A 23795-nucleotide genomic window follows, 5' to 3' on the forward strand; every position below is an offset into this window, starting at 1 on the left:
AGAAAGTTGATTTTGTTTGCTGCTTCAACCCCTGGAAATCAAGAGTGCCTGGTCCCTGGTAGTTACAGAATAAATATTTGCTGAATAAATAAACACTTGTTAGCTGCTATCATTTTACTGGTCCTCACACAAAGACAGAAGGAAGAAGAGTAGATGCACAGATATAAAGGGGTTGAGGTATACATATGTATTTTCAGCACAGTGTCTGGCACATAGTAAACGCTCAGAGGTCGTTAACTAATGCTCATCACAACAAACTCACTTCCCTTTATGAATTTTGTCTCATCTCCCTCACTTTAGAGGGTTCAGTGTTTAATCCTTTGTTCTCTTCTCTTTCCTATTTATTCTGGCTGTTCTCATCCATCGTCGTGGCTCTTTCCTAAACTCTGGCCCTTCCCCTAAACTCCAGACTGCCCATTCAAAGGAATGTGTAATAAGCATCTTAAACATGGGATTCCCCTTCTCAAGTCTTCTCCATCTCAGGAAATAGCAAATTCCTCCTTCAACTGTTCAGACCCAAATTATTGAAGTTATCTTGAGTTTTTTCTTTGTTTCCCTCCATCTGCTCTCTCAGCATATCCTATTATCTCTACTTTGAAAATATATTTAGAGTCTCACCACCTGTCCCCACCTCCACTGCTATTACCCTGGTTTTAGCCACCATCAGGTCTCACCTTAATTACAGAAATTGCCTCTCCTCTGCTTCTACCCTTGCCCTCTATGGTCTAGCCTCAGAATAGTTGCCAGAATAATGCTGCTAAAATATGCGACAGATAATATCACTCTATTACTCAGAACCCTCTACAATGGCCTGAAAGACCCACGTGATCACTGATATCGTATACCATTCTTCCCCCATAGTCACTTGACTCCTTATATTCGTACTGGCCCACTGCTTCCCTTGTACTTACTGCTCCCTGGAATAATCCCCTTCAGGTCTTCATTCAGATAGCATTGTCTCAGAGAATCCTGCCCCAGCAACTCTCTCAATAATTGAGATACTTCTCTTGACATTTCCTATTCCTTCCCTGTTTTATTTTTCTCCTTAACACTTATCACACTAAACTGCTACATTTAATTTTTTTAACCTTGTTCATTGTCTGTCTCCCTCACTAGAATGTAAGTTCCCTGTAGACAAAGTTTCCTTTTTTTATAAATTTATTTATTTATTTATTTATTGGCTGTGTTGGGTCTTTGTTGCTGTGCGTGGGCTTGCTCTAGTTGCGGGGAGCGGGAGCTACTCTTCATTGTGGAGCGCGGACTTCTCAGTGCGGTGGCTTCTCTTGTTGCAGAGCACAGGCTCTAGGCTCGCGAGCTTCAGCGGTTGTGGCTCACGGGCTTTAGAGCTCAGGCTCAGTAGTTGTGGCTCATGGGCTTAGTTGCTTCAAGGCATGTGGGATCTTCCTGGCCCAGGGATCGAACCCGTGTCCCCTGCATTGGCAGGTGGATTCTTAATCACTGCGCCACCAGGGAAGCCCTCCTGTAGGCAAAGTTTTCTAATTTTTTTTTCTCTGCTCTACCCTTGAGCATCTAGGATAGTGTCTGGCACATAATAGTACTTGGTAAATATTTGTTGAATGAATGAGTAAAATGTTAGCTGTTATTCTTTAATAGTCCCAATTACAATGTCAGGATGAAAAAGAATAATACAAGACAAAATTTATACCCATATGATTACAAGTATATTGTACATAATAAAGTGGATTTATTTCTAAAAAAAATGTGTCAAACTGCATGTTTATGAATCAACATAAAGTGCTAACAACATTTCTATTTCAAAGAATCCATGACTGATCTTCTGTATGCAACAAAGGACTTTTAAAAATTAATTTTAATAATTTCCCCTAATATAGCCCTTATAAGTTAAATGTTTTATTAGTCAAGTTTTCTTATTTAAAAATATGTTAATCTACAATGTGTAAAAGCAAACAGAAAACAAATAGCCTTTTAACTTTACAGTAGCCCATTTTAGTTCTAAATAAATTATGAATAAACCTATGGAAACTCTGAAAGATATTCATAAGACACTAAGCTACTCTACATAGTTCTATCCTCAACATCCCTCACCCATACCTACAAAACCAGTGAAGACCGTAAACAACCTGACAGTTTCAAAAGGTCCCCTAGGGGGCACTATTGCTCCCACTGAGAATGAATGCACAGCTATGAGATACTTTCTCCCCCTCCTCTTCTATTCATGGCTTTTTTGGACCTTAGCTCCTCTGATAGTAGTGCAGGATGGAGGAAGAAGGAAAAGGTGATTTATCTTCTACCTAATGGGGGTATGCTTCTCCCCTGTAACTGCTACCTTAGCTTGTTGGTCTATGTCTTCAGTCCTCCCCTTATATCCTGGTGACAGTGGGGGTGGGGATACTTGGTAATAGGTCCAGCAATCAGATCTAGCCCCTCTTAGGTCTTCACATGGAGGGTGGCTCAACCTGAAAGTTTAGAATTACAAGTCGCGTAGGTAGTGGAAGAACTAGGGGCTGGGGGTGGTTCGCGCCCTTGGTTGTCCACTCTGTGCTTTCTTTCTCTATATAATTCTGGAGTAATGGAGTATATATTTTTTTAAAAAGCAAATTTACTCCTTTAAACTAGTTTGAAGAGGGTAACTGAGAGAAGTATGCCAGAGTGGAAAACATCCCAGACCAGAAAACAAAGAGTTGTGTTATAACCCCTATTGTCATATAAGCAATATTGTCACCAACTGTGTGATTTTGGGCATTTCAAGTCCCTGGATCGCATTTACCTCATCTGCAAAATGGGATAAAGAGTAATTAAATGATAATATGGCCAAAAGTCACATGAAGAGATGCTCAACAGCACTAATTATTAAGGAAATGCAAATCAAAACTATGAGGTATCACCTCACACTGGTCAGAATGGCCATTATCAAAAAATCTACAAACAGTAAATGCTGGAGAGAGTGTGAAGAAAAGGGAACCCTCCTGCACTGTTGGTGGGAATGTAAATTGGTACAGCCACTATGGAGAACAGTATGGAAGTTCCTTAAAAAACTAAAAATAAAACTACCATATGGCCCAGCAGTCCCACCCCAGGCACATATCTGGAGAAAACCATAATTCAAAAAGATATGTGCCCCCCAATGTTCATTGCAGCACTATTTACAATAGGCAGGACATGGAAACAACCTAAATGTCCACCAACAGAGGAATAGATAAGATGTGGTACGTATGTGCAATGGAATATTACTCAGCCATAAAAAAGAACAAAATAATGCCATTTGTAGCAACATAGATGGACCTAAAGACTGTCATACTGAGTGAAGTAAGTTAGACACAGAAAGACAAATGTCATATGATATTGCTTATTTATGGAGTCTTAAAAAAAAAAGGGTACAAGGGAACTTATTTACAAAACAGAAAAAGAGTCATGGATGTAGAAAACAAACTTATGGTTACCAGGGGATAAGGGGGAGGAGGTATGAGATTGGGATGGACATATACACACTACTATATATAAAATAGATCACTAATAAGAACCTGCTGTATAGCACAGGGAACTCTCCTGAATACTCTGTAATGGCCTATATGGGAAAAGAATCTAAAAAAGAGTGGATGTATGTATATGTATAACTAATTCACTTTGCTGTACACCTGAAACTAACACAGTAGTGTAAATCAACTATACTCCAATAAAATGTTTTTTAAAAGTAATTCAGTGATATTATATCTGAATCCTTTTAAATCCTTGACTTCAGTACAACTCTGAGCATTTGAACTCTCCCTGCAGACAATATGTGCTGTGCTTCTGTGTGAATTTAGGTGTCCTTGAGGGTGGTGAGAGTTTTGATCCTCACTTTTTGAAATTTTTCATACAAGACCCATGGTATCAAATTTGGCAAGCATTCTCAAATCTTCTAAGATTCATCTCCACCAAATGAAGTGTGTTTTACTTAAATCATTATTAAATATGGTGAATCACAGCATTTTAGAGTTAAGAAATCATCTGTTACTAATGTGAAGTTATATACTGGAGGGGAGCAGAATGTGCTACCCCAAAATATTCCTCTCTGGCATAGGAATATTTTGAGTTAATTGTTTGGAAGAAACAGCAGACACAGGAGAAGCCATGAAAACCAAGAAGAAGTTATCCTTTCATAAGAGACATTTACATTTATAAGGGAAATCTCCATTTGTAATTGTGTCTCTCTCTCTGTACCAGAAAGAGAAGAATGAGTCTAAATCTCTAAAAACTCTTATTAACGGAGAAGGTAGCAACTCAAATCTCATAACCCTTGTTGACTGTGCTTTGCCCGATAACCTTGCATAACTGACTCCTCCTCCCCCTCCCCAACATCTTCTTTTGACTTTAGCTGCAAGCAGTATTTAAGGTGGTGGCTTGGACCATTTGTGGGAGTTACTCAGTTTCCCTGGGTCTCTCCCATGTATACAGGAGATACATATGTTACTAAACTTCTGTTTGTTTTTCTTCTATCAATCTTTTATTATAGGGTGGTCTCAGCCAAGAACTTAGAAGGGTAGAGGGAAAATTATTTTTCCTCCCCTACAACATTGTGCACTTTTCTCTATGTCTAGGTGAATATTTCTGATGTAGATTGCAAGTGACTTTATCAACACTCGATGATTCTCTTCTGTGTACCAAACAATGTACAAAACAATACACAGTAATAAGGACATAAGTTATGAAAGATATGGATGCTCTTGTAAAGGTCCTTACAATCCCTTGTGTCTTAGAGTTCTTAGAAGCAGAGCCGCAGAGACACTTGTCCAAGTGATTTATTGAAGGTGAGCTCTCAGGAGAAATCTCTGAAGGAAGGAAGAAAGCAGAATGAAGGAGGAGAAGGTAGGCGAAGATGCGGTTTCAGAAGTCTAGCTTCATCCTGAACCCATGGGGCACTCAGGAAGGTTCTCACTTATACCAAGTGGCAAGTGGTCTGGGCTATTAGAACCCCCCTTCAGCCAGCTATTTGCTATAGGACACCCACGAGGGCCAGCTGTCATAATTTCCCAGACATCACCAGCTGAAGTGGTTTCCATCAGCTAAGGGCAAACATGTGTAAAGGTTTGGTGGTCAACACCCGCAGCTTCTGGAGGGATAAATACCCCACCTTGGAAAGGGAAAGGGGGGTCTGGGAAGGGCACCAACAGCATCTACTACATATGGTATGAAAGGAGCTAAATCACACCCACATGATATCCTTTAAGAGCACTTTTAAAGCCACCTATCACCAAGTGACATGTAAAACAGCACAGTCTGAAAGTCTAGGGGTACAGAGTAAGTGAGTAACGCCAGCTAACATGTACTGAGGGCTTGCTCCATGCTACACAGTGTTATGCAATCTTTATTCTTCTCAAAAAAAACTACAATGTTGGTACTATTATTGCTCCTATTTCCTAGTAACCTGAGGCACAGAGAGGTTACGTAAATTAATCAGAACCACACAGCTAGCAAATACCAGTGAATGGTCATTTCATTGGCAATAGATGGTAAGGCTTTTCTGGAACAGAGAAAATGAAATGCTAACCCCTACCCCAAATCAAAATCTCTTAAGTTGGGCTCCTATTTTAACAAGTTCCTAAATTGATTCTTCAAAGCCATTGCCAAGTGGAAAACATTTTCCAAGATGGATAAAAGTTGAGCAAAGGACAGTGTCAACAGGTAAAAATGATTAGCAGAAACAGATATGCTGTGAATTTTTTCAGATAGTCTGAAGGAAGTGAGAAGGAAGGTAAGAATAAAATTCAGAATGGGCTCTCAAATACCAAACAATAATTACACAGGAAGAAATAACTTTTTTGTTGTCATATTGATTCTTAAAATAAGAACAAAATAAAATAAAAAGTGTAAAATAAAAATTAAAAGTATAGGAAATGTTGGCTTTGGGTTCCCATTGGGTGATCTCTTCTACCCCTGTACTGGGCGATATAGGCATTTATCCCTAAAAATAGGCTAAGCTATCTCTTTTCCAGAGAAGAACAGAATATTATAAAACTAGGAAGGAAAATAATATCTCTTCAAATGTTTTAGAAATAAAAATATATAAATGCAAGGAAATAAGTTAATTGCTGATATGTGATTAGCAGCATATTTTTATGTTGATGTATGATGTTGTTTTCTGAAATAACATGTAACCTGAATATGTCTACTTTCATAAAAATATGTTGTCATAGAAGTTGGACCAGAGAAACAAAAGAGAAGAAAGGACCAAAAGAGGAGAGATTATAAAGCATGATGCCGCTTGGCTACAATGAAATATTTTCCAGGCAATTTCATACAGGAATCGCCAGCTACTGTGCCATCTTTCCCATTGCCCATTGATCTAATTAAGATGAAGAAATTGCTAAAAGGGCAGAAGAGTCTATTCATTTGTGATGCACATCAGGAGATCAGACTCACCACATCCCCTTTAACCTTCTGCGTTTGCTCACCATTGCTATCCAACTCGTTATGACAGTTATATACAAAAAAATTCCAGGCCTTATCTGGAGAAATACTTCTAAGTAATATGCTAGTGTGTTTCTAATTAATGAAGTTATTTGTTTGCTATATTTTCATTCCATTCGTTCATATTTTCAATCCATTTTTTTATGAGAAACTTATAATGACTCTTTTTGTTTGTTTCTCTGTTAATACCAGATTAAATACTCTAGCAATTTAAGGGATTAATGGGCAGTCCTCAGAATGACCTCAAATTAACTAAAATGGCATAAGTCATATGAAGGAGGACTTTTGAGTTGGAGATGAGGGTTGGGACCTCAAGTTTTTCACTGTGTCAAAAAATAGGGAAAAGAAAGAGCGTTGGATATTTAAGGTTATATACTGACTGAACTGACCTCTCCCCACAAACCTACTAGCAGGTGTTTAGAGTCAAATACTTAGTTTAATCATATTAGTGAAGATTATAAAGAAGCTTTAAAATCTCAAGGCTAGTATGCAGTGCTAGAATTGTTTGGAGAACATCCAAGAGAAATAGATTATCATAGGAAGTTAAAATAAAGAGTTCACTTAGTAAGTTAAGAGCTGAAGGATGGGTTGGCTAACATTAACTTGAAGTGAGTCTAGCAATTCAAGTGTATAAACTTTCTACCTTTTCAGCAGGCAAAAGATGCCAGTGATCAACATTGAGGACCTGACAGAAAAGGACAAATTGAAGATGGAAGTTGACCAGCTCAAGAAAGAAGTGACACTGGAAAGAATGCTGGTAAACTGCTGCTCTCTTTTGAATTTTCTTTTTAAACTAGAGATAACGGTGTCACTACCAGGTTAAAAACCATTGAAGGGGAGCAGAATTTGCCACCCCAAAATATGCCTCTGTGGCATAAGTATTATTTTAGGCTGAGTATTTTTTTTAATTAATTAATTAATTCTCTGTGTTGGGTCTCCGTTGCTACATGCGGGCTTTCTCTAATCGTGGAGAGCGGGGGCTACTCTTCATTGTGGTGTGTGGGTCCGCGGGCTTCTCATTGCGGTGGCTTTTCTTTGCAGAGTACGGGCTCTAGGTGCGCAGGCTTCAGTCGTTGTGGCACATGGGCTCAATAGTTGTGGCCCGAGGGCTCTAGAGTGTAGGCTCAGTAGTTGTGGCACATGGGCTTAGTTGCTCCGCAGCATGTGGGATCTTCCCAGACCAGGGCTCGAACCCCTGTCCCCTGCATTGGGTTAACTACTGAGCCACCAGGGAAGCCCTAGGCTGATTATTTTTAAAAAACAGCAGACACACAGGAAGCTCTTGAAAAGCAACTAGAGGTTACTGTTTCCTAAGAGACACTTACATTTATACGGGAAATCTCCATTAGTAAGAGTATCTCCTCCTCTGTATCAGGAGGAGAAGCATGACCTTAAATCTCTCAAAGCTCTTATCATGGAGAATGCAAGGACTTAGATCTGCTTAACAGCCTGACCCTTGTTTACTGTTGTTAAAAAACAAAATTCAACTGAGTAAATTTGAAGATGTAATTGACTTTCTTAAATAGTTCATGAATTGGGCCGCATCCCATCTCACAAGTAGAAAGACTCACCAAGGAGCTGTAGGAAGTGGAAGGTTTTTATAGGCACGGAGGGGTGGGACAAGGAAGTCATAAACAAAAGGAAGAATTACTTCAGGCAGGAGCAACTTTCTTTGGGGGATGAGCAGGGGTCTATGATGCAGATTCCCTCACTAGTGTTCATCAGGAAGTTCCAGACTGATAGGTTTAAATTCCACTCCTGGGAAAAGGCTGAAACTGCAGTTAATTTAGGTATTAAGTTTTGGTTTGTTAATGTGGGGCTTTGTGCATGTGGGGCCTATTGTTTGCTTGTTATTTGTTTATTTATTATTTATTTATTTATTTAAAACTGTGCTTTTCCTTTTCTTCCTTTTTTTTTTTTTTCAAATAAAAAAAGTATATTTGGGGTCTTAAAAATTACAATTCAGGAGACAGATTTGGGTAAAACCGAAAGAGTGTTCCAGGGAAGTGAAAGAGTCAGGGGCTTACAAAGGCAAAGCCTTTGTAACTGACATAGAGAGGAAATATTTGTCCTTAAGAGATAGGCTGTCATAAATTATTTTAGGGTAAGGTTCTGGTAAGCCCATAACTGGCTCCCCACACCTCTGTCATCCACATCAACCATCTTCTTTTGTCTTTCACTGAAATGATATTTAATGAGGTGGCTTGGACTATTTCAGGGAGCTGCTCGGTTTTCCTGAGTCTCTCCCTTGTATTCAGGAGGTATACATGTTATTAAACTTCTGTTTGTTTTAGCTTGTTAATCTGTCTTTCTTATTACAGTTATCTCAGTCAGGAACCTAGAAGTATAGAGGGAAAATTATTTTTTCTCTCTCACATCATTCACTGAAGAAGCTCATTATAGTTGAAAACAAGTTGTTCAGATAAAATTCACCAGAAATTAAGACAATTAATAATTATATTATCTTTTGATTTAGAGATAAAATCAGCAGTCTAGCAAACTATTTTCCATAAGCCAAGTCTAGCCCTTAGCCTGTTTTTGTATGGCCACTAAGCTGAAAATGGTTTTAAATTTTCATAGAGTTGCTTTAAAAAAAAGGGAAAGAAAAGTAAAGTGAAGAATATGAGACATTATATTTTAGCCAAGCAATAAAGTAAAGCAGTGCATATAGACATTTTGTTTTTACTTTTCTAAATTGATAAGCTTCTCTTTATTTGATGTTGTTCAAATACTTCTAGCCAAGACATCCCCTCCAGCACTGCCATGGCCAGTAATGAATTAGTACATTCTATTCCTTCGTTGCAAATAAAAATGAGTTCAGGCACAAGAACTCACTGGTTTCTCCTAAAAACATTTGTCAGATTTTAGAAATGGTTACCAAAAGTCCTCTGCCATTAGAAGGAGCAGAAATGGCAAAGGAATAAAAATTTCCACCAAACAAACAGTGACTGAAGCTTGGAAAATGTAGATATGTATTTTAGATCTCTTTGTTTTCGGAACATCAGTAGAACAAAAACTCCTCCACAAGTGATAAGAGTATATTTCATATTTCTTAAAAAAAAACCAACTCATCAGGCCAAAGTGAAAAAAGGAGTTGTATTACCTTCATACTTTGCTCAAAACTCTTACTCCCAATAAAAACTGGAATTTTGGCTTATTTTATGCTTATAGTTCTCTCATACTTCCCTGTTGCCCTTCCCATACAGGTGAAACATGTTTTGCTGTAAAGATAAAATTAAAGCTATAAACAGCACAAAAGCTTAGAACACACACCAAAAAAATTAAAATCTTTATTTTTCTAATTTGGGGAAAATAAACTTTTGAGGTAAAGGGGAGTTATTTTTTTCTTCTTTACTTAAAACTTCCACAGGCTGTTTTGTTATTTATATACTCAGGATTGTTTTGTAGGCAGTTTGGTTGTCTTCATGTTTACTGTTCACTTGTGGCAAGTTCACCAGGAATTTTTGTTTTGGATAAACATCACATACATCCCCATTTGTCAGGTTTTGGGGTTCCTTTTCCCTATTACTCAGTGTGTCTTTGCTCTTGGAAGTCAGTTGAATCTAATATCAGACTGTCAAAGCTACACACACACACACACACACACACACACACACACACACACACACCCCTTTCCAGGCCTGAACCCAGAGCTCTGACACAGGATGGCTTGGTGTCATATCAGTACTGTTAGGTGGGTGTCCTCTGGGACCATATCCCTGGTTCAGAGTCTGGCTCCACAACTTTCTCCCTATGTAACACTCACTTAAATTAGCTAACTTATGTGTGCCAGCTTCTTCTTCCATAAAATGGGAAGAATAACAATATGTAATTATTATTACATTAAAAATTATTATTGATATCTCTGAATCAGACTGGCTCATAATATACCCCAAACTATTTTGCTGTCAAGGCATTAGGACTGTCAGAGTAAGAGAGCTCTTTGCATCCAGTTTCTAAAGCTGAAAGATCACTGTAAGTGAATATAATAGGCAAAAACTAAAGGCAATCTTTGTAGTAATAGCTACCATTTGATTGACTACCTATGTACGCCAGGCACTTAATGCAACCTGTGTTGCTTCTCCTGTTTCATAGTTGAAGTTGCTGTACCTTAGATAAACTATTTTAACTAAGGACACACAGCTGGTAAGTGGGCGGAGCCAAAATCAAACCTGGGATGGCCTGAATCCAGTGCCCATGCTCTTTCCCCCATGCCATGTAATCCTGTATTAAACCACATATACTTATAATACACCTCCTTGAAATAATTTTGAAGCACATCCGCTCACATAGGATTTTAGGCAATTTATCGTTCCTCAATATCCTCAGATCCTAGCCAGACACTGCCAAAACTAACCTCTCACTGAGTCCTGTTCCTGACATCTGGTTGGGGCCCAAAGAGCTGGTGTTTGGAAGAGGAGGGTAAAAGTGAATCTACGTCTCAGGTTTGAATTTTGAGGAGGAAAAAAAGTGAATCCAAATTCTAGCATATTTCCAATGTGTGCATAAACTCCAAGTATCATCCTGTGAAGGAGCCACCTGACCAGTGCCCTGCCCCCAGTGAAATGATTTGTTCTAAGATGTGGATAATGAGTTTGCAGACTTGTAAGTAATCCTAAGTCTTCTGTCTAATGTTTTTTAGAGCTTTCATGCAAAAATGGCATGAGTATTTTATTAAAATAAAATAATAAATTCCTTAGATAACTTACAGAATGGTCACTTCATGGATGACCGAAATGAAGCAGTTCTGTGTTAATGACATGAATGATATATTAAGTGAAAATGAAACAAGTTGACAGTTAAAAGAAGTGAATAATTTGGTCCCATACGTGTATATGCATGTGCACACACACACACACACACACTTACATTTACACATGTATAGAATTTTGCCTCTCTCTAAGCAGTGTGTTACATGGTACATTAACAGGCTCTAGCTGAGTCTATTAAAATACTAAAGCCCAGTTTTTCACAAAGTCATTACTATAATGGTGCAGATGACTAAGGAGCATGCTCATAAACAAAACAAACGATTTAGTTCAGCCAATATTTATTTACTGAGCACCAACTAAATGCAGGCTCTGTTCTAGATGCCTGAGATACATGTGGACAAATCAGCCAAAGGTCCCTTTGGAGCTCACCTTCAAGTTCACAATCATGATCAATCATGGTAGACAAGCTTAAAATAAAATTACATGTGTATACTTCTGAGAGTCCAGGAGTGGTGACAAGCCTGGAATTTAGCAATTATTCCTTCCCTTCCACCTTCACAGGTCACGATTTTGGAATGAGGAAAAAATTTAATCAGTGCTCACTCTGGTAACATTCTTGTCTTGTGTTGTCAGCTGTGTTCTGATCCCCGGATCCTGTCTCCTCTAAAGAAGCTGGAGGCAGTGTCTGCTGAGAACCCTTAGCTGGAGTATGGCCAGCTGATGAGCCTTTGCCCATAGATACCCACAAGGACAAGGGAGGGAGCAGCTGTTTCTTCTTCTCTCGTAGAAAGTACAAATGCATTGGCAGAAAGCAGAATCACTTTGAAAAGATAGAACACATGCACAAATAATTATTATAAACACATTCTTGGATTCTGCAGAATTCTCTATTAAACCAAATGAGTCATCTCTTTCTTTTTTCCTTTAAGGTATCCAAATGTTGTGAAGAAGTAAGGGATTATGTTGAAGAAAGATCTGGGGAGGATCCATTAGTAAAGGGTATCCCAGAGGACAAAAATCCCTTCAAGGAGCTCAAAGGAGGCTGTGTGATTTCATAAAAAAAAAAAAAAAAAAAATTAATTCCATGGAATATCTTGAGCTTTAATGACATACTATTTGGTCATATGTAATAAAACTATTAAGCATGTACATGAATTTTTAAATTATAAATATAAGCATTTAATAAAATTTGGACTGTGATAATGCTTAAGTCTATGCTTTTCTTAAAGTACTTAGCACAAGGTTTAACACATAATGACAACAAATATTGACTGACCCATTTCTTTAACAATAATTAATATTGTTTTATAAATTGAGTTTTATAAGTGAGTTTTATAAATGTTTTATAAATGAGTCTATATTATTCTGGATGCCAGCATATAATGTTTTATGTTTCTCCATTACCCTTTCAACACTCTTAATATTCCACCTAGAAATTTCACAGTTGGACATATTTTCCTCAATCTTTCTCTTACTTAGAGGATTAGGAAATCTGCTCTTTTGATTCACAGAAGACCTATCTTGGCAGAATCTGTGCTGTGAAGATTTTTGTTGTTGATGTTTTGTTTTTTGTTTCCCTTTCTCAGTCCCCAGTCAGCAGCAGTGGTTTTAACATAACCTCTTTCTACATTCTTACCAGTTCTACTTGTCACCAATGACATGACTTTTTCCCAGAATGCCAGCTGGATTAAGGGTTCAGTCTGTGGTCATGGAGCACAGTGGATTTAAGCAGCACTCAAGTAAAGGTTATGAGAAGCCAGAGACGTCTGGCTCTGGCACTTTACTGCCTACCTGACTTTGAATAAATTACTTAATCTTTCTAAATTTCAGTTTCTTCTACTGTAGGATAGGGATAGTAATGACCCAATCCCCTTTTTCATGGTGGTTAAATATTACATATTTAACTATAGGTAATAGTAACTATAGCACTTAGCATATTGTCTGGCATGTAGTAAGACCCAATAAATGTTAACTAGTATTATTCCTGGGAACAGAACTAGACAAATATTCAGAATCCTTTAAGACACATGCTATTCTGTCCCCCCCCCCCCCATGAAGACGCACCAGTATAGTCCCTTTTTTTCCGTAGCAGCATAAGGACAAGATGATAGAATAATAGCTATCACCTTCCTAATCATCTTCCTAATCAGTTTCCTCCTGGCATCTTGCTGAGTTTTCATAAGCCTTTGTGATTTCACTACCTTTGTGCTAATGACTAAGAGATAACTTGCCTCTGCCTCTGTAACAAATGACAAGTGTTAACTACCCCAACTCAGACACTGTTTTTGTTGTTAGTGTTTCTTTGTTGCTATCCCACATTTACAGTACTATTTTTGGATACATCAGTAGTCAGAATAACTCAAAAATGCTAATTGATTGTCATCCTTTTAAAAACAAGATAAGGACAATCTATGATTGGGTCTGGGAGGGAATCTAAAGGTTGTCTCAGGTTTGGCTCCTAGCACAGTGCCCTCCTACTCCTGCCAAAGTAAATGCTCAACAACCATCTATTGACTCTTGTCCAACCTCTTCATCTTGGAGTGGAGAAAATCGACAACCAGAGAAATGAATTGGTGAATTTCTCAGGTCCAGATTCTAGATCTCTAGTTGAATCGCTAGCAACACACTCTAACACACATCAGACTGTTACTGAGTCTAAGCTTGTACTGCTTGCCGCACGACAGGCCGATAATCAAAAGGCAAATTTTGGGGGCAAGAAATGACAACTTTATTCGGAAAGCCAGCAAACCAAGAAGATGGCGGGCTCGTGCCCCAAAGAACCATCTTGCCTGAGTTAGAATTCACACTTCTTTCACACTAAAAGGGAAGGGAGGAAAGTCAAACATTTCTCGGTTCCCATCAGCCTCTGGAGGGGATGTGTTAATTTCTTCCTCCCTGCCATGGTCCTGGTCAGGATGTTTCCTATGAGCTAAACAAAGGTATTTTAGCTATATGCATGTTACCTGGGAGGCAGGGTTCCTAGAGATGGGCCATTATGTATAATTTAAACTTATAGGCAACATCCCTTTAGTAATTAACTTGTACTAGCATACAAAAGGTTCTTCCCTATTACAAAATATGCTTTGTTGTATTAAGGGATTCCAAGATAAATTACAGGAGTCTCATCTTTTTTCCTCAGGAGAAGCTTTTACCCCCCTGTGTAAAATTACAAAAACCCTCTCCAACCCTACCCCCAGCACTCCCTATCTCCCTTTCCCACTCTAATTTTCCTCCATAGCACCCATCACCTTCTAGCATTCTATGTATTTTATCTATTTGTTTGTTTGTTTAACTGTGGTCTGTCTCTAGGAGCTTTTTCCATGTGCCATTTAATATTTATTAAGTGTTCCATCTATCTTTTTTTTTTTTCTGACTGAAATATACAAAATCTTGGCTTTGGCATTTAGTAACATGTATAGTCATAACAACAACTGGAAATAGATTTGGGAGACAGATGATGCTAAATTACAATGCTGACTTTATAGTTGAGACCTTCAGGTAACTAATTTCAACACCTGAACTTTATAAAACGGATTGAGGTGAATTCTTATGTGACTTTAAAATCATTTAGATAGGAAAAAAACATAGAAAAAAGTAATACATGTCTTCTATTATTACAAAACCTTTAGACTTCCTGTAATCAACAGACTTAACTATTAAATAATCCCTGATGTGCCACCTCCTTTTCTCACCTTCTGGATTTAACCATACTGATCTCTCCACCCAAAAGGTCCCTCTACCCCATCCATTTCAGCCTTTTGAATCCTACTCCTCTCCTGAGGCTCACTAAAACTATCTGTCTCTCACTCCATCCCCAGAGTATATCTCAAGTCATTTAACATTACTTTGCTTTCTCTTACTATAATTTATGTGGTTGTCTTAGTATCAATCCTATACTGTAAATTGCCCAAGCCAAAAGCTCTGTTCATCTTTGAAACTGCCATATCAACTAATAAATTCTCTATAATTTAATTAGCTTAATAAGTGTTTAATTCAATTAAAAGCAGGCAAGAGTGGTATTTTTTATATTGGATAATTCAGAATTCTTATTGGCTTAATTAATGATTAAATCAACCGTAGGGTAAAATTCCTGTTGCTTAAAAATACAGATTGTCAGCAGAAATTTGAATAAGATAAAAATTATAGGAAAAGTATAGGGAAAGATGGTCCAGGAAGAAGGAAATAAAATCGTGACTGTCCCTCAGCCTACACAGCTACAACTGGCAGTGAGTGACTCTGGGTTTTTTTCAGAAGTTGTTATTCCAGGGCCACGGATTACTAGGTTAGAAGGAATGAAGTAAGACTACAGGGAAGCAAAAAAATGCTTCAGAGCCTTAGCATTTGTCTCTTCAACAAAACTTCCTGTATGATTAGTGGAAATGCATTAAATGATTAATTTGTTATAATAAATTGAACCAATAGCAAATGAACCAAGTGCATCAAATGTGGGTTAAATATTTTCCTTAAGGAAACAATCATTTTAATGGCCTAAACAGTCACCGTTTACTTTATAAATTTTAGAAGAGCAGAATTTGGGAGATAACCTAGCTTTATTTGTACTACAGAACAGAGGCAGAAAGGATCTATGTCTTGCAAAAATCACAAGATAAAATAAAACCAGAACCCTGCTTTTTTGAGCTTATGTTAGTATTAAATCAAATCCAGTAAAACTAACCTCAACATTTGCTTATCGACTTTTCTTTATATGGATTTTTAACAGCATACTTAATACATTAGAAAAATAGTCAAAGAACTTTTTCCTTTCTTTGCATGCCAAGGTAAATATGTCATTGTCTTTGCTCTTTTATACTTTAAAAGTGAAAATAACCACATGGTTAATTTTTTTAATTTAACAGATTCTTTAAAACATTTGTCAAGAGAGTGAGCTAATAAACGTTCATTTCTGATTACATCTGTCATCTTCACTGCAGGATGGTTTCTACACACACTATTTTGTAAAATAACTTCTGTTAGCAGTAATATATACAGTATAAGTAAAAAGTTAACACTACAATTGGATACAACTAATAATGTATTTTAACATTTGTTTATCGGAAATATTTTGCTGATGAAATATGTCTTTGAGAATACAGGAGAAAGTGCTTACCATGGTTGCTCTCTGGGTGATGAATTCTGTGCTTGGGAACAGGAAGCTACATACTCATCATTTTACCATTTAAAACCAAACAACAACAAAACAGTTTTCAGAATGCTGTGTGATCATGAGATTTCAGCATTTCCAAACTCATTTAGTTTAATCCGTTTACTTAATATGATATTATTAGCATGTGAATTATTTGATAAGAATAAAATTTTTTAAGTATGCTAATATGTATTTCATCTCTAATTTGTCTCATAATACTGTGGAAGAAGTTAGAGAACCAGTATGGATTTATAAATATCATGGCATGCAACTAGATGATTTCACAGGGAAGAAATTTCGAGGCCAAAATAACTCTATTTTTATGACTTGGAACAGGCGTACGTTAATTTACTTAACCAACTTATTTAATTTGGGTGCTAAGCTTATTTAATTCAGGCCACATTAACTTACTTTCACTAATTTATTTAAGCTAGTTGTAACCAACCTTTTATATTTAAGCAACGGGGAAATTAAAAAAAAGAAAATGAATCAGTTGTGGAAACAGATGTGAGTTTTTTGTCTTGGCTCACTGCTTGCTAACAGGGAAAACTCCCCGCAGCTGATTTAATTTCTTTGAGCCTGGGAGATCCTGGAATGTATGGCATTTCAAATACAGAAAATGAAGCTCCTAAATATTTTTCCTTGTGAAAGCGATGTGTCAGATGTAGATACATAAATACAATTAGAAATGAAATGCACCTTAGTTTATTCACCCCTCCCCTACCCCTTCACATATCTCACAAATTAGAAAACCAAAATCCAGGAAGAAATAAGTGGTTTTTCCAGTGATGGCCAGTGGCAGAGCAGGGACTGGAACCCATGAGTACTCATCAAGGGGCTCATTGTTCTTTTCATTCTAATATACTTATTGAGGATAAGTGGGTGGAGCCTGGTGAGGGATTATGAACAAACAAAAACCTCTGCTTACAAAACAGGGAATGGCTATGGTATCTAAGGCCAAGTACCCTGAAATATTCCATTAATGCCTCTACTCAACTTGAATTTGACTCTACAGGCAGGAGGTAATCTCTGGGGAGACAGGACTATGTATCTGACTGCTTGGGATACTTTATTCTTTCTTTCTTTCTACATGCTTTATTTTTCTTCTAGTCTTTTGAGCATCATTAACAAGGTTTTAGATAGTCAAAGGGAAACTTTGTATTGCATGCAAATTTTTGTCACATCAGACACTGTTCCTGGCTTCACAAAGCATCATCTAGATGCATATTGCTTTCCAGAAAGTGGAGAAGCCAATACTAAGTGGAACCACTGCAAACATCCAGGAAGATGCTTGAGCCAATAATTCAAAACCCTCGGTGTCAAGTGTCACCCAGACCTTGACAGATGGGGAAGGGAGAAATACTTTATGGTAAGAACTTTAAGATTTCTACTTCTGTCTTCTCTAGGACCATACGCTTATACTTCGAACATTACAAAACATTTCCCTTGAAGAAAGAATAAAAACTCTGCTGTCGAGGATGCCAATTCATTAATGTCAGAAAATGGCCATGCGAGTTATAAACAATGTTCACATCCCGATGCCCTTTTTATCCCCAAATTTGTAAATCCACTTCAGGCATTTAACAGACTGGTTGTCATATACATCAACAGATGTGGTGGGTGTTTCCGAGATTACAGCTCAGTTTCATTTTCCTCTTGGGCCTTTTTTTAAGCGTCCACATTTCCCCACAGTAAACATGTATGTAGCTGGGGGAAAGCTACATGCTGTACATTTTTGAAACCCTTGGAGAGGTGAAGGGCCGTTATTTCCTGCCTGGTAGCGTTCTCCTTTTCTTGCTTCACAAACAAAACCCGGATGTGACTCGGGAAAAGAAAAAAAACAAAAAGGAACAAAAAGTAAAACTTTTGTTGTTTCTCCAGGAAAGTGGGCCAGCTCAGCTCCAACTCTTGGGCCCCAGCCCAGGCGGGTCCCCCGCGGGCGTGGCAGGGTTGGGAGCCCGGGCGGGCCGGGCCAGCATCCCCGCGGGAGACTGCGCAGCGCGCAGCCTCTCTGCGTCCTTGGGCCGCCTCGCAAACTCAACCCTCCCCGGCCTCCCTGAGGCAGGTCTCCTGGCGTGGTGGGGACCTGAGGAAAAGAGCAGGGGTTTTAGGATCTTGGGACGCTAGGCAGGGCTGGCGTGAGGGGGCGTCGTCGGGGCGCTGGGGACCACCGCTGGGGGCGGCGGTCACCTCCTGCGCCGGCCGGGTGCGCAGGCAGCGCAGTGAGTTCGGGACGCGCCCTGGTTGGCGGCACTGCCAGCCGCTCCACTTCCAGAGCTGTCCTTGCGCCCAGTTCTGGGGCGAAGATGCCGGCCCTTCACATCGAAGATTTGCCAGAAAAGGAAAAGCTGAAGTTGGAAGTTGAGCAACTTCGCAAAGAAGTCAAGTTGCAGAGACAACAGGTAAGTTGGATGTCCCAGAATATTTCCTTCTCTGCAATGAACCAAGGTCAGCTTTTCCTAGTTCGTTGCAGCAGAACAAATGAGTTTTTTGGCTCTTGGGAGTTTGGGGGTTTTTTTTGGGGGGGGGGGGGCTCTTTTGTTTGTTTTCTTTTTTCTTCAGCTTCTTTTGAGGAAGGGCTTTGGTGGTGCTTGGGAACTGCCAGTTGATGTGAGGAAATCAGAGGAGGTAAAGGGGAGAGCAAGGCTCTCACAAGTAATTTGAAGCCGAGGGTTCGAGAGTGAGGGAAATAGACAAGAAATTCCGCCTGCCGGTCGAGAGTTTGGCTTTAAAAACTCAAGCAGTAGGGAAAAGGCAGATGGCTACTTAGTTCCTTGATCTTTTTCCTAATGGGAAAGAATGGTATCTAAAAGGTGTGTGTGTGTTTGTTTGTTTTAAATCACAATATGTCTTGAATTACCTAGTTTTGCGTTTCATCCGGGCTCTGGGCTCTGGAGGAAGTGTGTGATGAACAGCCCCCTGAGGCTTGGCAGCTAAACATTGTAATATCTATCTTTTTTATTTGTAAATTCCCTCCCTTTATAATTTCCACTTTATGTTTTATAAGCACGCACATGAACTCATACCTATACAGAAGTATCTGTATTTATTTATAAATAAATAATTATATATATACTACGAACAAAAATTCTTTTTTGTGATCATGATTACAATTAGAAATTTTAGAAACCATTAAAGTGGATTACAAATTCTGTGAGAACGTAAGTCCCAGTCTTCAGAAGTCTCCACTGAAATTTACTGGAGACTTTGTAATTTTTACTTCAAGTTTTTACTGGTGATACAAGGCCTTCATTTCTTCCCTTTTTTCTCAGTTAGGCAACCTGTAGTCCAGGAATGGGTTTTTGGATAGTTTTTTTAAGGGGAAAATAGTCCTTTCTTCGCAGCAAGAAACGTAGTCCTTTCTCCCCAGGAAGAAAAATTTGAACTGATTTTATTTCTCTGTGGTCTAATACTAGAAAAAATTAAGGAAAGCAATGGAAAGGAGGTAGGTGTGATTAATATGTTCACTTACCTTCCTGCTCTAGTCATGGTAAATCTGATCATGACAAGGGTCTTGTTACTGAGAAGGCACATTTTGAGCGATGTTTGGAAGATGCAGGCTTTTTTGGGTTTTACTCTTTATACAGTTCTTTTCTCAAATTTAATCTTTAACTTCCAAATCCCTAGTCTTCCAGGATTTTGAAGTTTAAAGCCCTTTCTGTACATGTTGAAAGTTTTTGTAGCTTTAAAAATACTACTGTGTTTAAGGGAAAAACCAAAGTTACAGGACCCAGTGAAAAGGCAAGTTTCTTGAAACTTTAGGGGATCCATTTTGTGGATGGCAAAGCCCACAATTTGGCACCTGTTGGCCACTTAGATTTTTTTCACATGATGAACTTTAGAGGTTACATATTAAACAGAGTTGCATGTATTGAAGTAAAGCATCGTCTGTGCCAAGTTGGAATATCTTAATATTTGGTATCACTATGCAGAACTTATAGGGGAAAAAAAGAGACAGTTACCTAAAGCTTCAAATTAGAAATTGGGCAGGGGCCTGAATGCAGCTGACCTTGTGGAAGTTAAAGGCATCATTCATTAGCAGTTCCTCCCTGCCAGCTCCCACCTCCACTCTTTAGGACACACCCTGCTGGGTTGGCTTTCCAGCACCAGAAACCCCAAGCCCATGCCAGAAGGAGAGAAAATTTCAGGGATGACCTTAGAAGACAGAGGGAGAGACAGCTACATCCTCATAATAAGATTTCAGCATTTTATTATGCACTTTGAATTACAGAGTATTAGTGCTAGAAAAACATTATGGCTCTTAGAGATTATTCAACCCTCTCACTTTTAAGGATTCAAAAACCTGAATCCCAAGGAGACTAACCATCCCCTCATTTAAGACCCTACAGATAATGACAGGGCAGTTATTAAAACACTAAAACACGTGTCTTCTGACGCCCAGTGCATTATTCTGTAAGTAAATTGTTCATTTCAGAGCTGTGTGCTCTGCTCTGGCCAAGAATACAAGATTCACAGGCTGAATTCTTGGTGTAGCTAACTGTTGTCCAAACACATCCTCTTGATCATGGAAGGAAATGTATCAAAGAAGTCCTTATTCACTTTTGGAGGTTACACATCTTTTTGGAAACCTAAAGAAGAAGCCCGTCTAAGAACAGATACAATTTGGGGAAACATGAGTCTTACCCACAGATTCCTCTGTGGCTACAGAGCCCGGCTTGTGGATACTTACATCATCACCTTTGAGAATTCACTTAAAATGCCCGCTCAATGAGTATCAGCCATGATGGACAGCACATGTTACCTGAGAGAATGGTACTTGTAAAGATTTTGTTTTGCCACATTTTAACTGTATCACCTAGTTTTAAATTTTGTATCAGAGGCCTTGACACTGATGTGCCAAGAATCTTTGAGTTGTGGGAGTAAAAGACTAATTTTTTGATTTTTAAAAAATTTTAATTACAGTGTGATAAACGAAACGTTAATTTTAGGTGTATAACATAGTGATTTGATATGTGTATATATTGTAAAATGATATATTTTTGCTTAGTTTAAAATCTCTTTTGACAATTTCTAGTTTGTATTTTATGATTATACATGATGTAGTAACACAGTAGTAACTGCACGTAGTTATGAGTAAATAATTATATACATTTTGGGATACATATGCAAACGTCTTTTGTGATCAACATTAAAACAATTTGAAGATTATTAATTTAGATTACAAAATCAATGGGAACATTTGCCTAGTTTTAAGAGGACGCCATTGGAATTTCTGAAACTTCTATAATTTTTACTTCTAATTTCTTACTAGTAATGTAGGCCTTCATGAAGACAGTGATCCTTTTCTTTTTCTTTCCTTTTTTATTCCCATCCCTTTGTTTTAAAATCACTCTTACAAACTGTCTCTTAAGGATAGACTTTAAGAAGAAACTATTCAATCCTTTCTCCATTCAGAGAAAGTTTAAACTACTTACAAAAACACAAGCCTGGGATGATCCTAATAAGCCTCAAGTAAGTCTTTTCTTATGATCAATTCTGAGCAGAAACACGGGGTTTGGGGGCAGTGGGGGAAACTTTGGGACAACTTTAGCCTCTCCAGAGTTAGATTTTCTCCAGTGCTTCTATCATTTTGTGACATTGCAAAACCTGGCACATACCCAGTAAGTGGGAATTTTTGCAGGACACACCCCAAAACATTTGGGGAGTATCTACTACTGCATCTGTTCATTAGCATGGAAAATTGAAAGTGGAGCATGTTTCAGTTCCTGAAATACTGTGGATGAGTCACAGTTGTATTTTAGCAGAGGAAGGAAATCATATGAGGCATGGTAGATAGAAATTGCTGGAGATAATTTTCTTAATACAGTAATTTTCAAAATTTTTTGACCCTGACCATAGTAAGAAATGTATTTTACATAGACTGTATCACTTATACATATTATATAGGCTCTATGCTGCACTCTAATATTTTTATTCTATTTCATTTTAAAAACGCTGATTGTACCCAATTATATAAATTTCACTAAAGGGTGGTGACAAAGTTTGAACGATCCTGATCTGATTCATTCTTTCTTTCTCTCTTTTTCTTTTCTCCTTAAGGTGTCTAAATGTTCTGAAGAAATAAAGAACTATATTGAAGAACGTTCTGGAGAAGATCCTCTGGTGAAAGGAATTCCAGAAGATAAGAATCCCTTTAAAGAAAAAGGCAGCTGCGTTATTTCGTAAATAACTCTGGGGAGAAACTTCATCCTCAGTGGAAGAAGTAGTTTGTTGTAGTTTTCCAAAATAAAACCGACGTGCCTTTTAAAGAAGGAATAACAAAATTTAAAGGAAACTTTCTTAAATGCTCATAGAGATATGGTTTTGTCTGAAAGCTATGTGCTTCTCATCTTTGCGCACTACACACCCCTGTTAAGAGGACAGAGAGCATCAAATGGACGATTATGGGAATGAGGACCTCACTTGTGCATGACTCACTTCTTTCAGTATATTGCTTGATGCCTCAAATAAAATTTTATCTCTGGAAAATGAGTGGTGGTGATTTAAGAACGCTTTTTTTTTTTTGCATTACCTTTATACTTCTCCCCACAAACTTTTGGGTGTTTGGAACCTGTATATAAAGATTAGGTAGTTTGATAGACCATGTCTCAGATCCAGCTCTCTCCGCTTCAAATCTCAGGAGGTTTATAGCACCGAGTTCTGACTACTGGAATGTTTTCATCTAACATTAACTATTAGGGAACTGAGTGAGTAGAATTCCTGATGTTGGATGGAGTCAGATTATCTGAGTCAGGAACCAGGCCAAGCCAGATCTACACTAGCACCTCCCGATTTATCCTCCTACTGATTTTGTGTGGAGTGTTGCTGTGATAGTGGCCTGGAGAAAGGGAGGGGGCTGGGGATCGGAAGGAGCCCCCTTGCGGCTAGCCCTGGTCTGTCCTCCTACCAGGGAGCTGCATCTCCCACGTGGTTGCCGGGTCTCCTTGTGGCCACCTTCCAGTTCTGTGGCATTGGGCATTGGCCCAGATGCTTGGCTCTGTGCCTGTGCCTACCAGCAGGCCCAGGCCACGCTTGCCTCTTTTCTTTCTCCAAAGGGACAAATGAATCTTTTGCCAGTTTCTAAAATTAGCTTGCCTTGTTTCTCATTGCTTTGTTGGAATTCTTCATATAGTCTGCCCATTCATCCTTTGTTGGTGATAGGTGTTGTGAATACTTTCTCCCAATTCACAGCTTAACTTTTCACCATGCAATCCTAGCTACAGAGGTTTTAGCCTGAGGATGCAGCACACCAAAGTACATGGCCTGGCCCCAGGGATATCTCGGAAAAGCTACAGACCAAGATTGTAAGGGTTCTGCAGGGTACGCGGGGGTGGAGTGTATGGTCAGGCCACTCAAGATGGCTGTTCTCTTGCTCTCTGTACATCTGCTGCCCGACCAGGGCCGGCTTCCCCTATACCCTATGCACGGGACTGACCTTCCGACTTACGTGGCCCAGGCCCCAGCTAGCGATTGTTCTTAGCAAAGGAGTGGTGAGGGGCGTGCCCCTTTAC

At 38.6% G+C, this 23795-nt stretch overlaps 2 protein-coding genes across 2 annotated transcripts; both read left to right on the forward strand.

Moving 5' to 3' along the window:
- The first annotated feature begins 6932 nt into the window (after window positions 1-6932).
- Window positions 6933-12340, forward strand: GNGT1 (G protein subunit gamma transducin 1). The gene is made up of 3 exons (XM_057733260.1): window positions 6933-6993; window positions 7084-7186; window positions 12071-12340. The coding sequence occupies exons 2-3, from the start codon at window positions 7091-7093 to the stop codon at window positions 12197-12199; spliced, it is 225 nt and encodes a 74-aa protein (XP_057589243.1). The 5' UTR covers window positions 6933-6993; window positions 7084-7090; the 3' UTR covers window positions 12200-12340.
- Window positions 12341-18150: 5810 nt separating this feature from the next.
- Window positions 18151-22773, forward strand: GNG11 (G protein subunit gamma 11). Its single transcript, XM_057731974.1, has 2 exons — window positions 18151-18686; window positions 22345-22773. Exons 1-2 carry the CDS (start codon window positions 18591-18593, stop codon window positions 22468-22470), a joined length of 222 nt encoding a protein of 73 aa, XP_057587957.1. The 5' UTR covers window positions 18151-18590; the 3' UTR covers window positions 22471-22773.
- Window positions 22774-23795: the final 1022 nt, after the last annotated feature.

This window comes from Hippopotamus amphibius, chromosome 4 (assembly GCF_030028045.1).
Source record: "Hippopotamus amphibius kiboko isolate mHipAmp2 chromosome 4, mHipAmp2.hap2, whole genome shotgun sequence".
Lineage (NCBI taxonomy): Eukaryota > Metazoa > Chordata > Mammalia > Artiodactyla > Hippopotamidae > Hippopotamus > Hippopotamus amphibius.

Excerpts from the sequence above, each read along its gene's own strand:
- GNGT1 (XM_057733260.1), top strand. The coding sequence starts at position 7,091 with ATGCCAGTGATCAACATTGAGGACCTGACAGAAAAGGACAAATTGAAG. Across the intron at positions 7,187-12,070 it reads TGACACTGGAAAGAATGCTG|GTATCCAAATGTTGTGAAGA; the intron begins GTAAACTGCTGC and ends TTTTCCTTTAAG.
- GNG11 (XM_057731974.1), top strand. The coding sequence starts at position 18,591 with ATGCCGGCCCTTCACATCGAAGATTTGCCAGAAAAGGAAAAGCTGAAG. Across the intron at positions 18,687-22,344 it reads TCAAGTTGCAGAGACAACAG|GTGTCTAAATGTTCTGAAGA; the intron begins GTAAGTTGGATG and ends TTTCTCCTTAAG.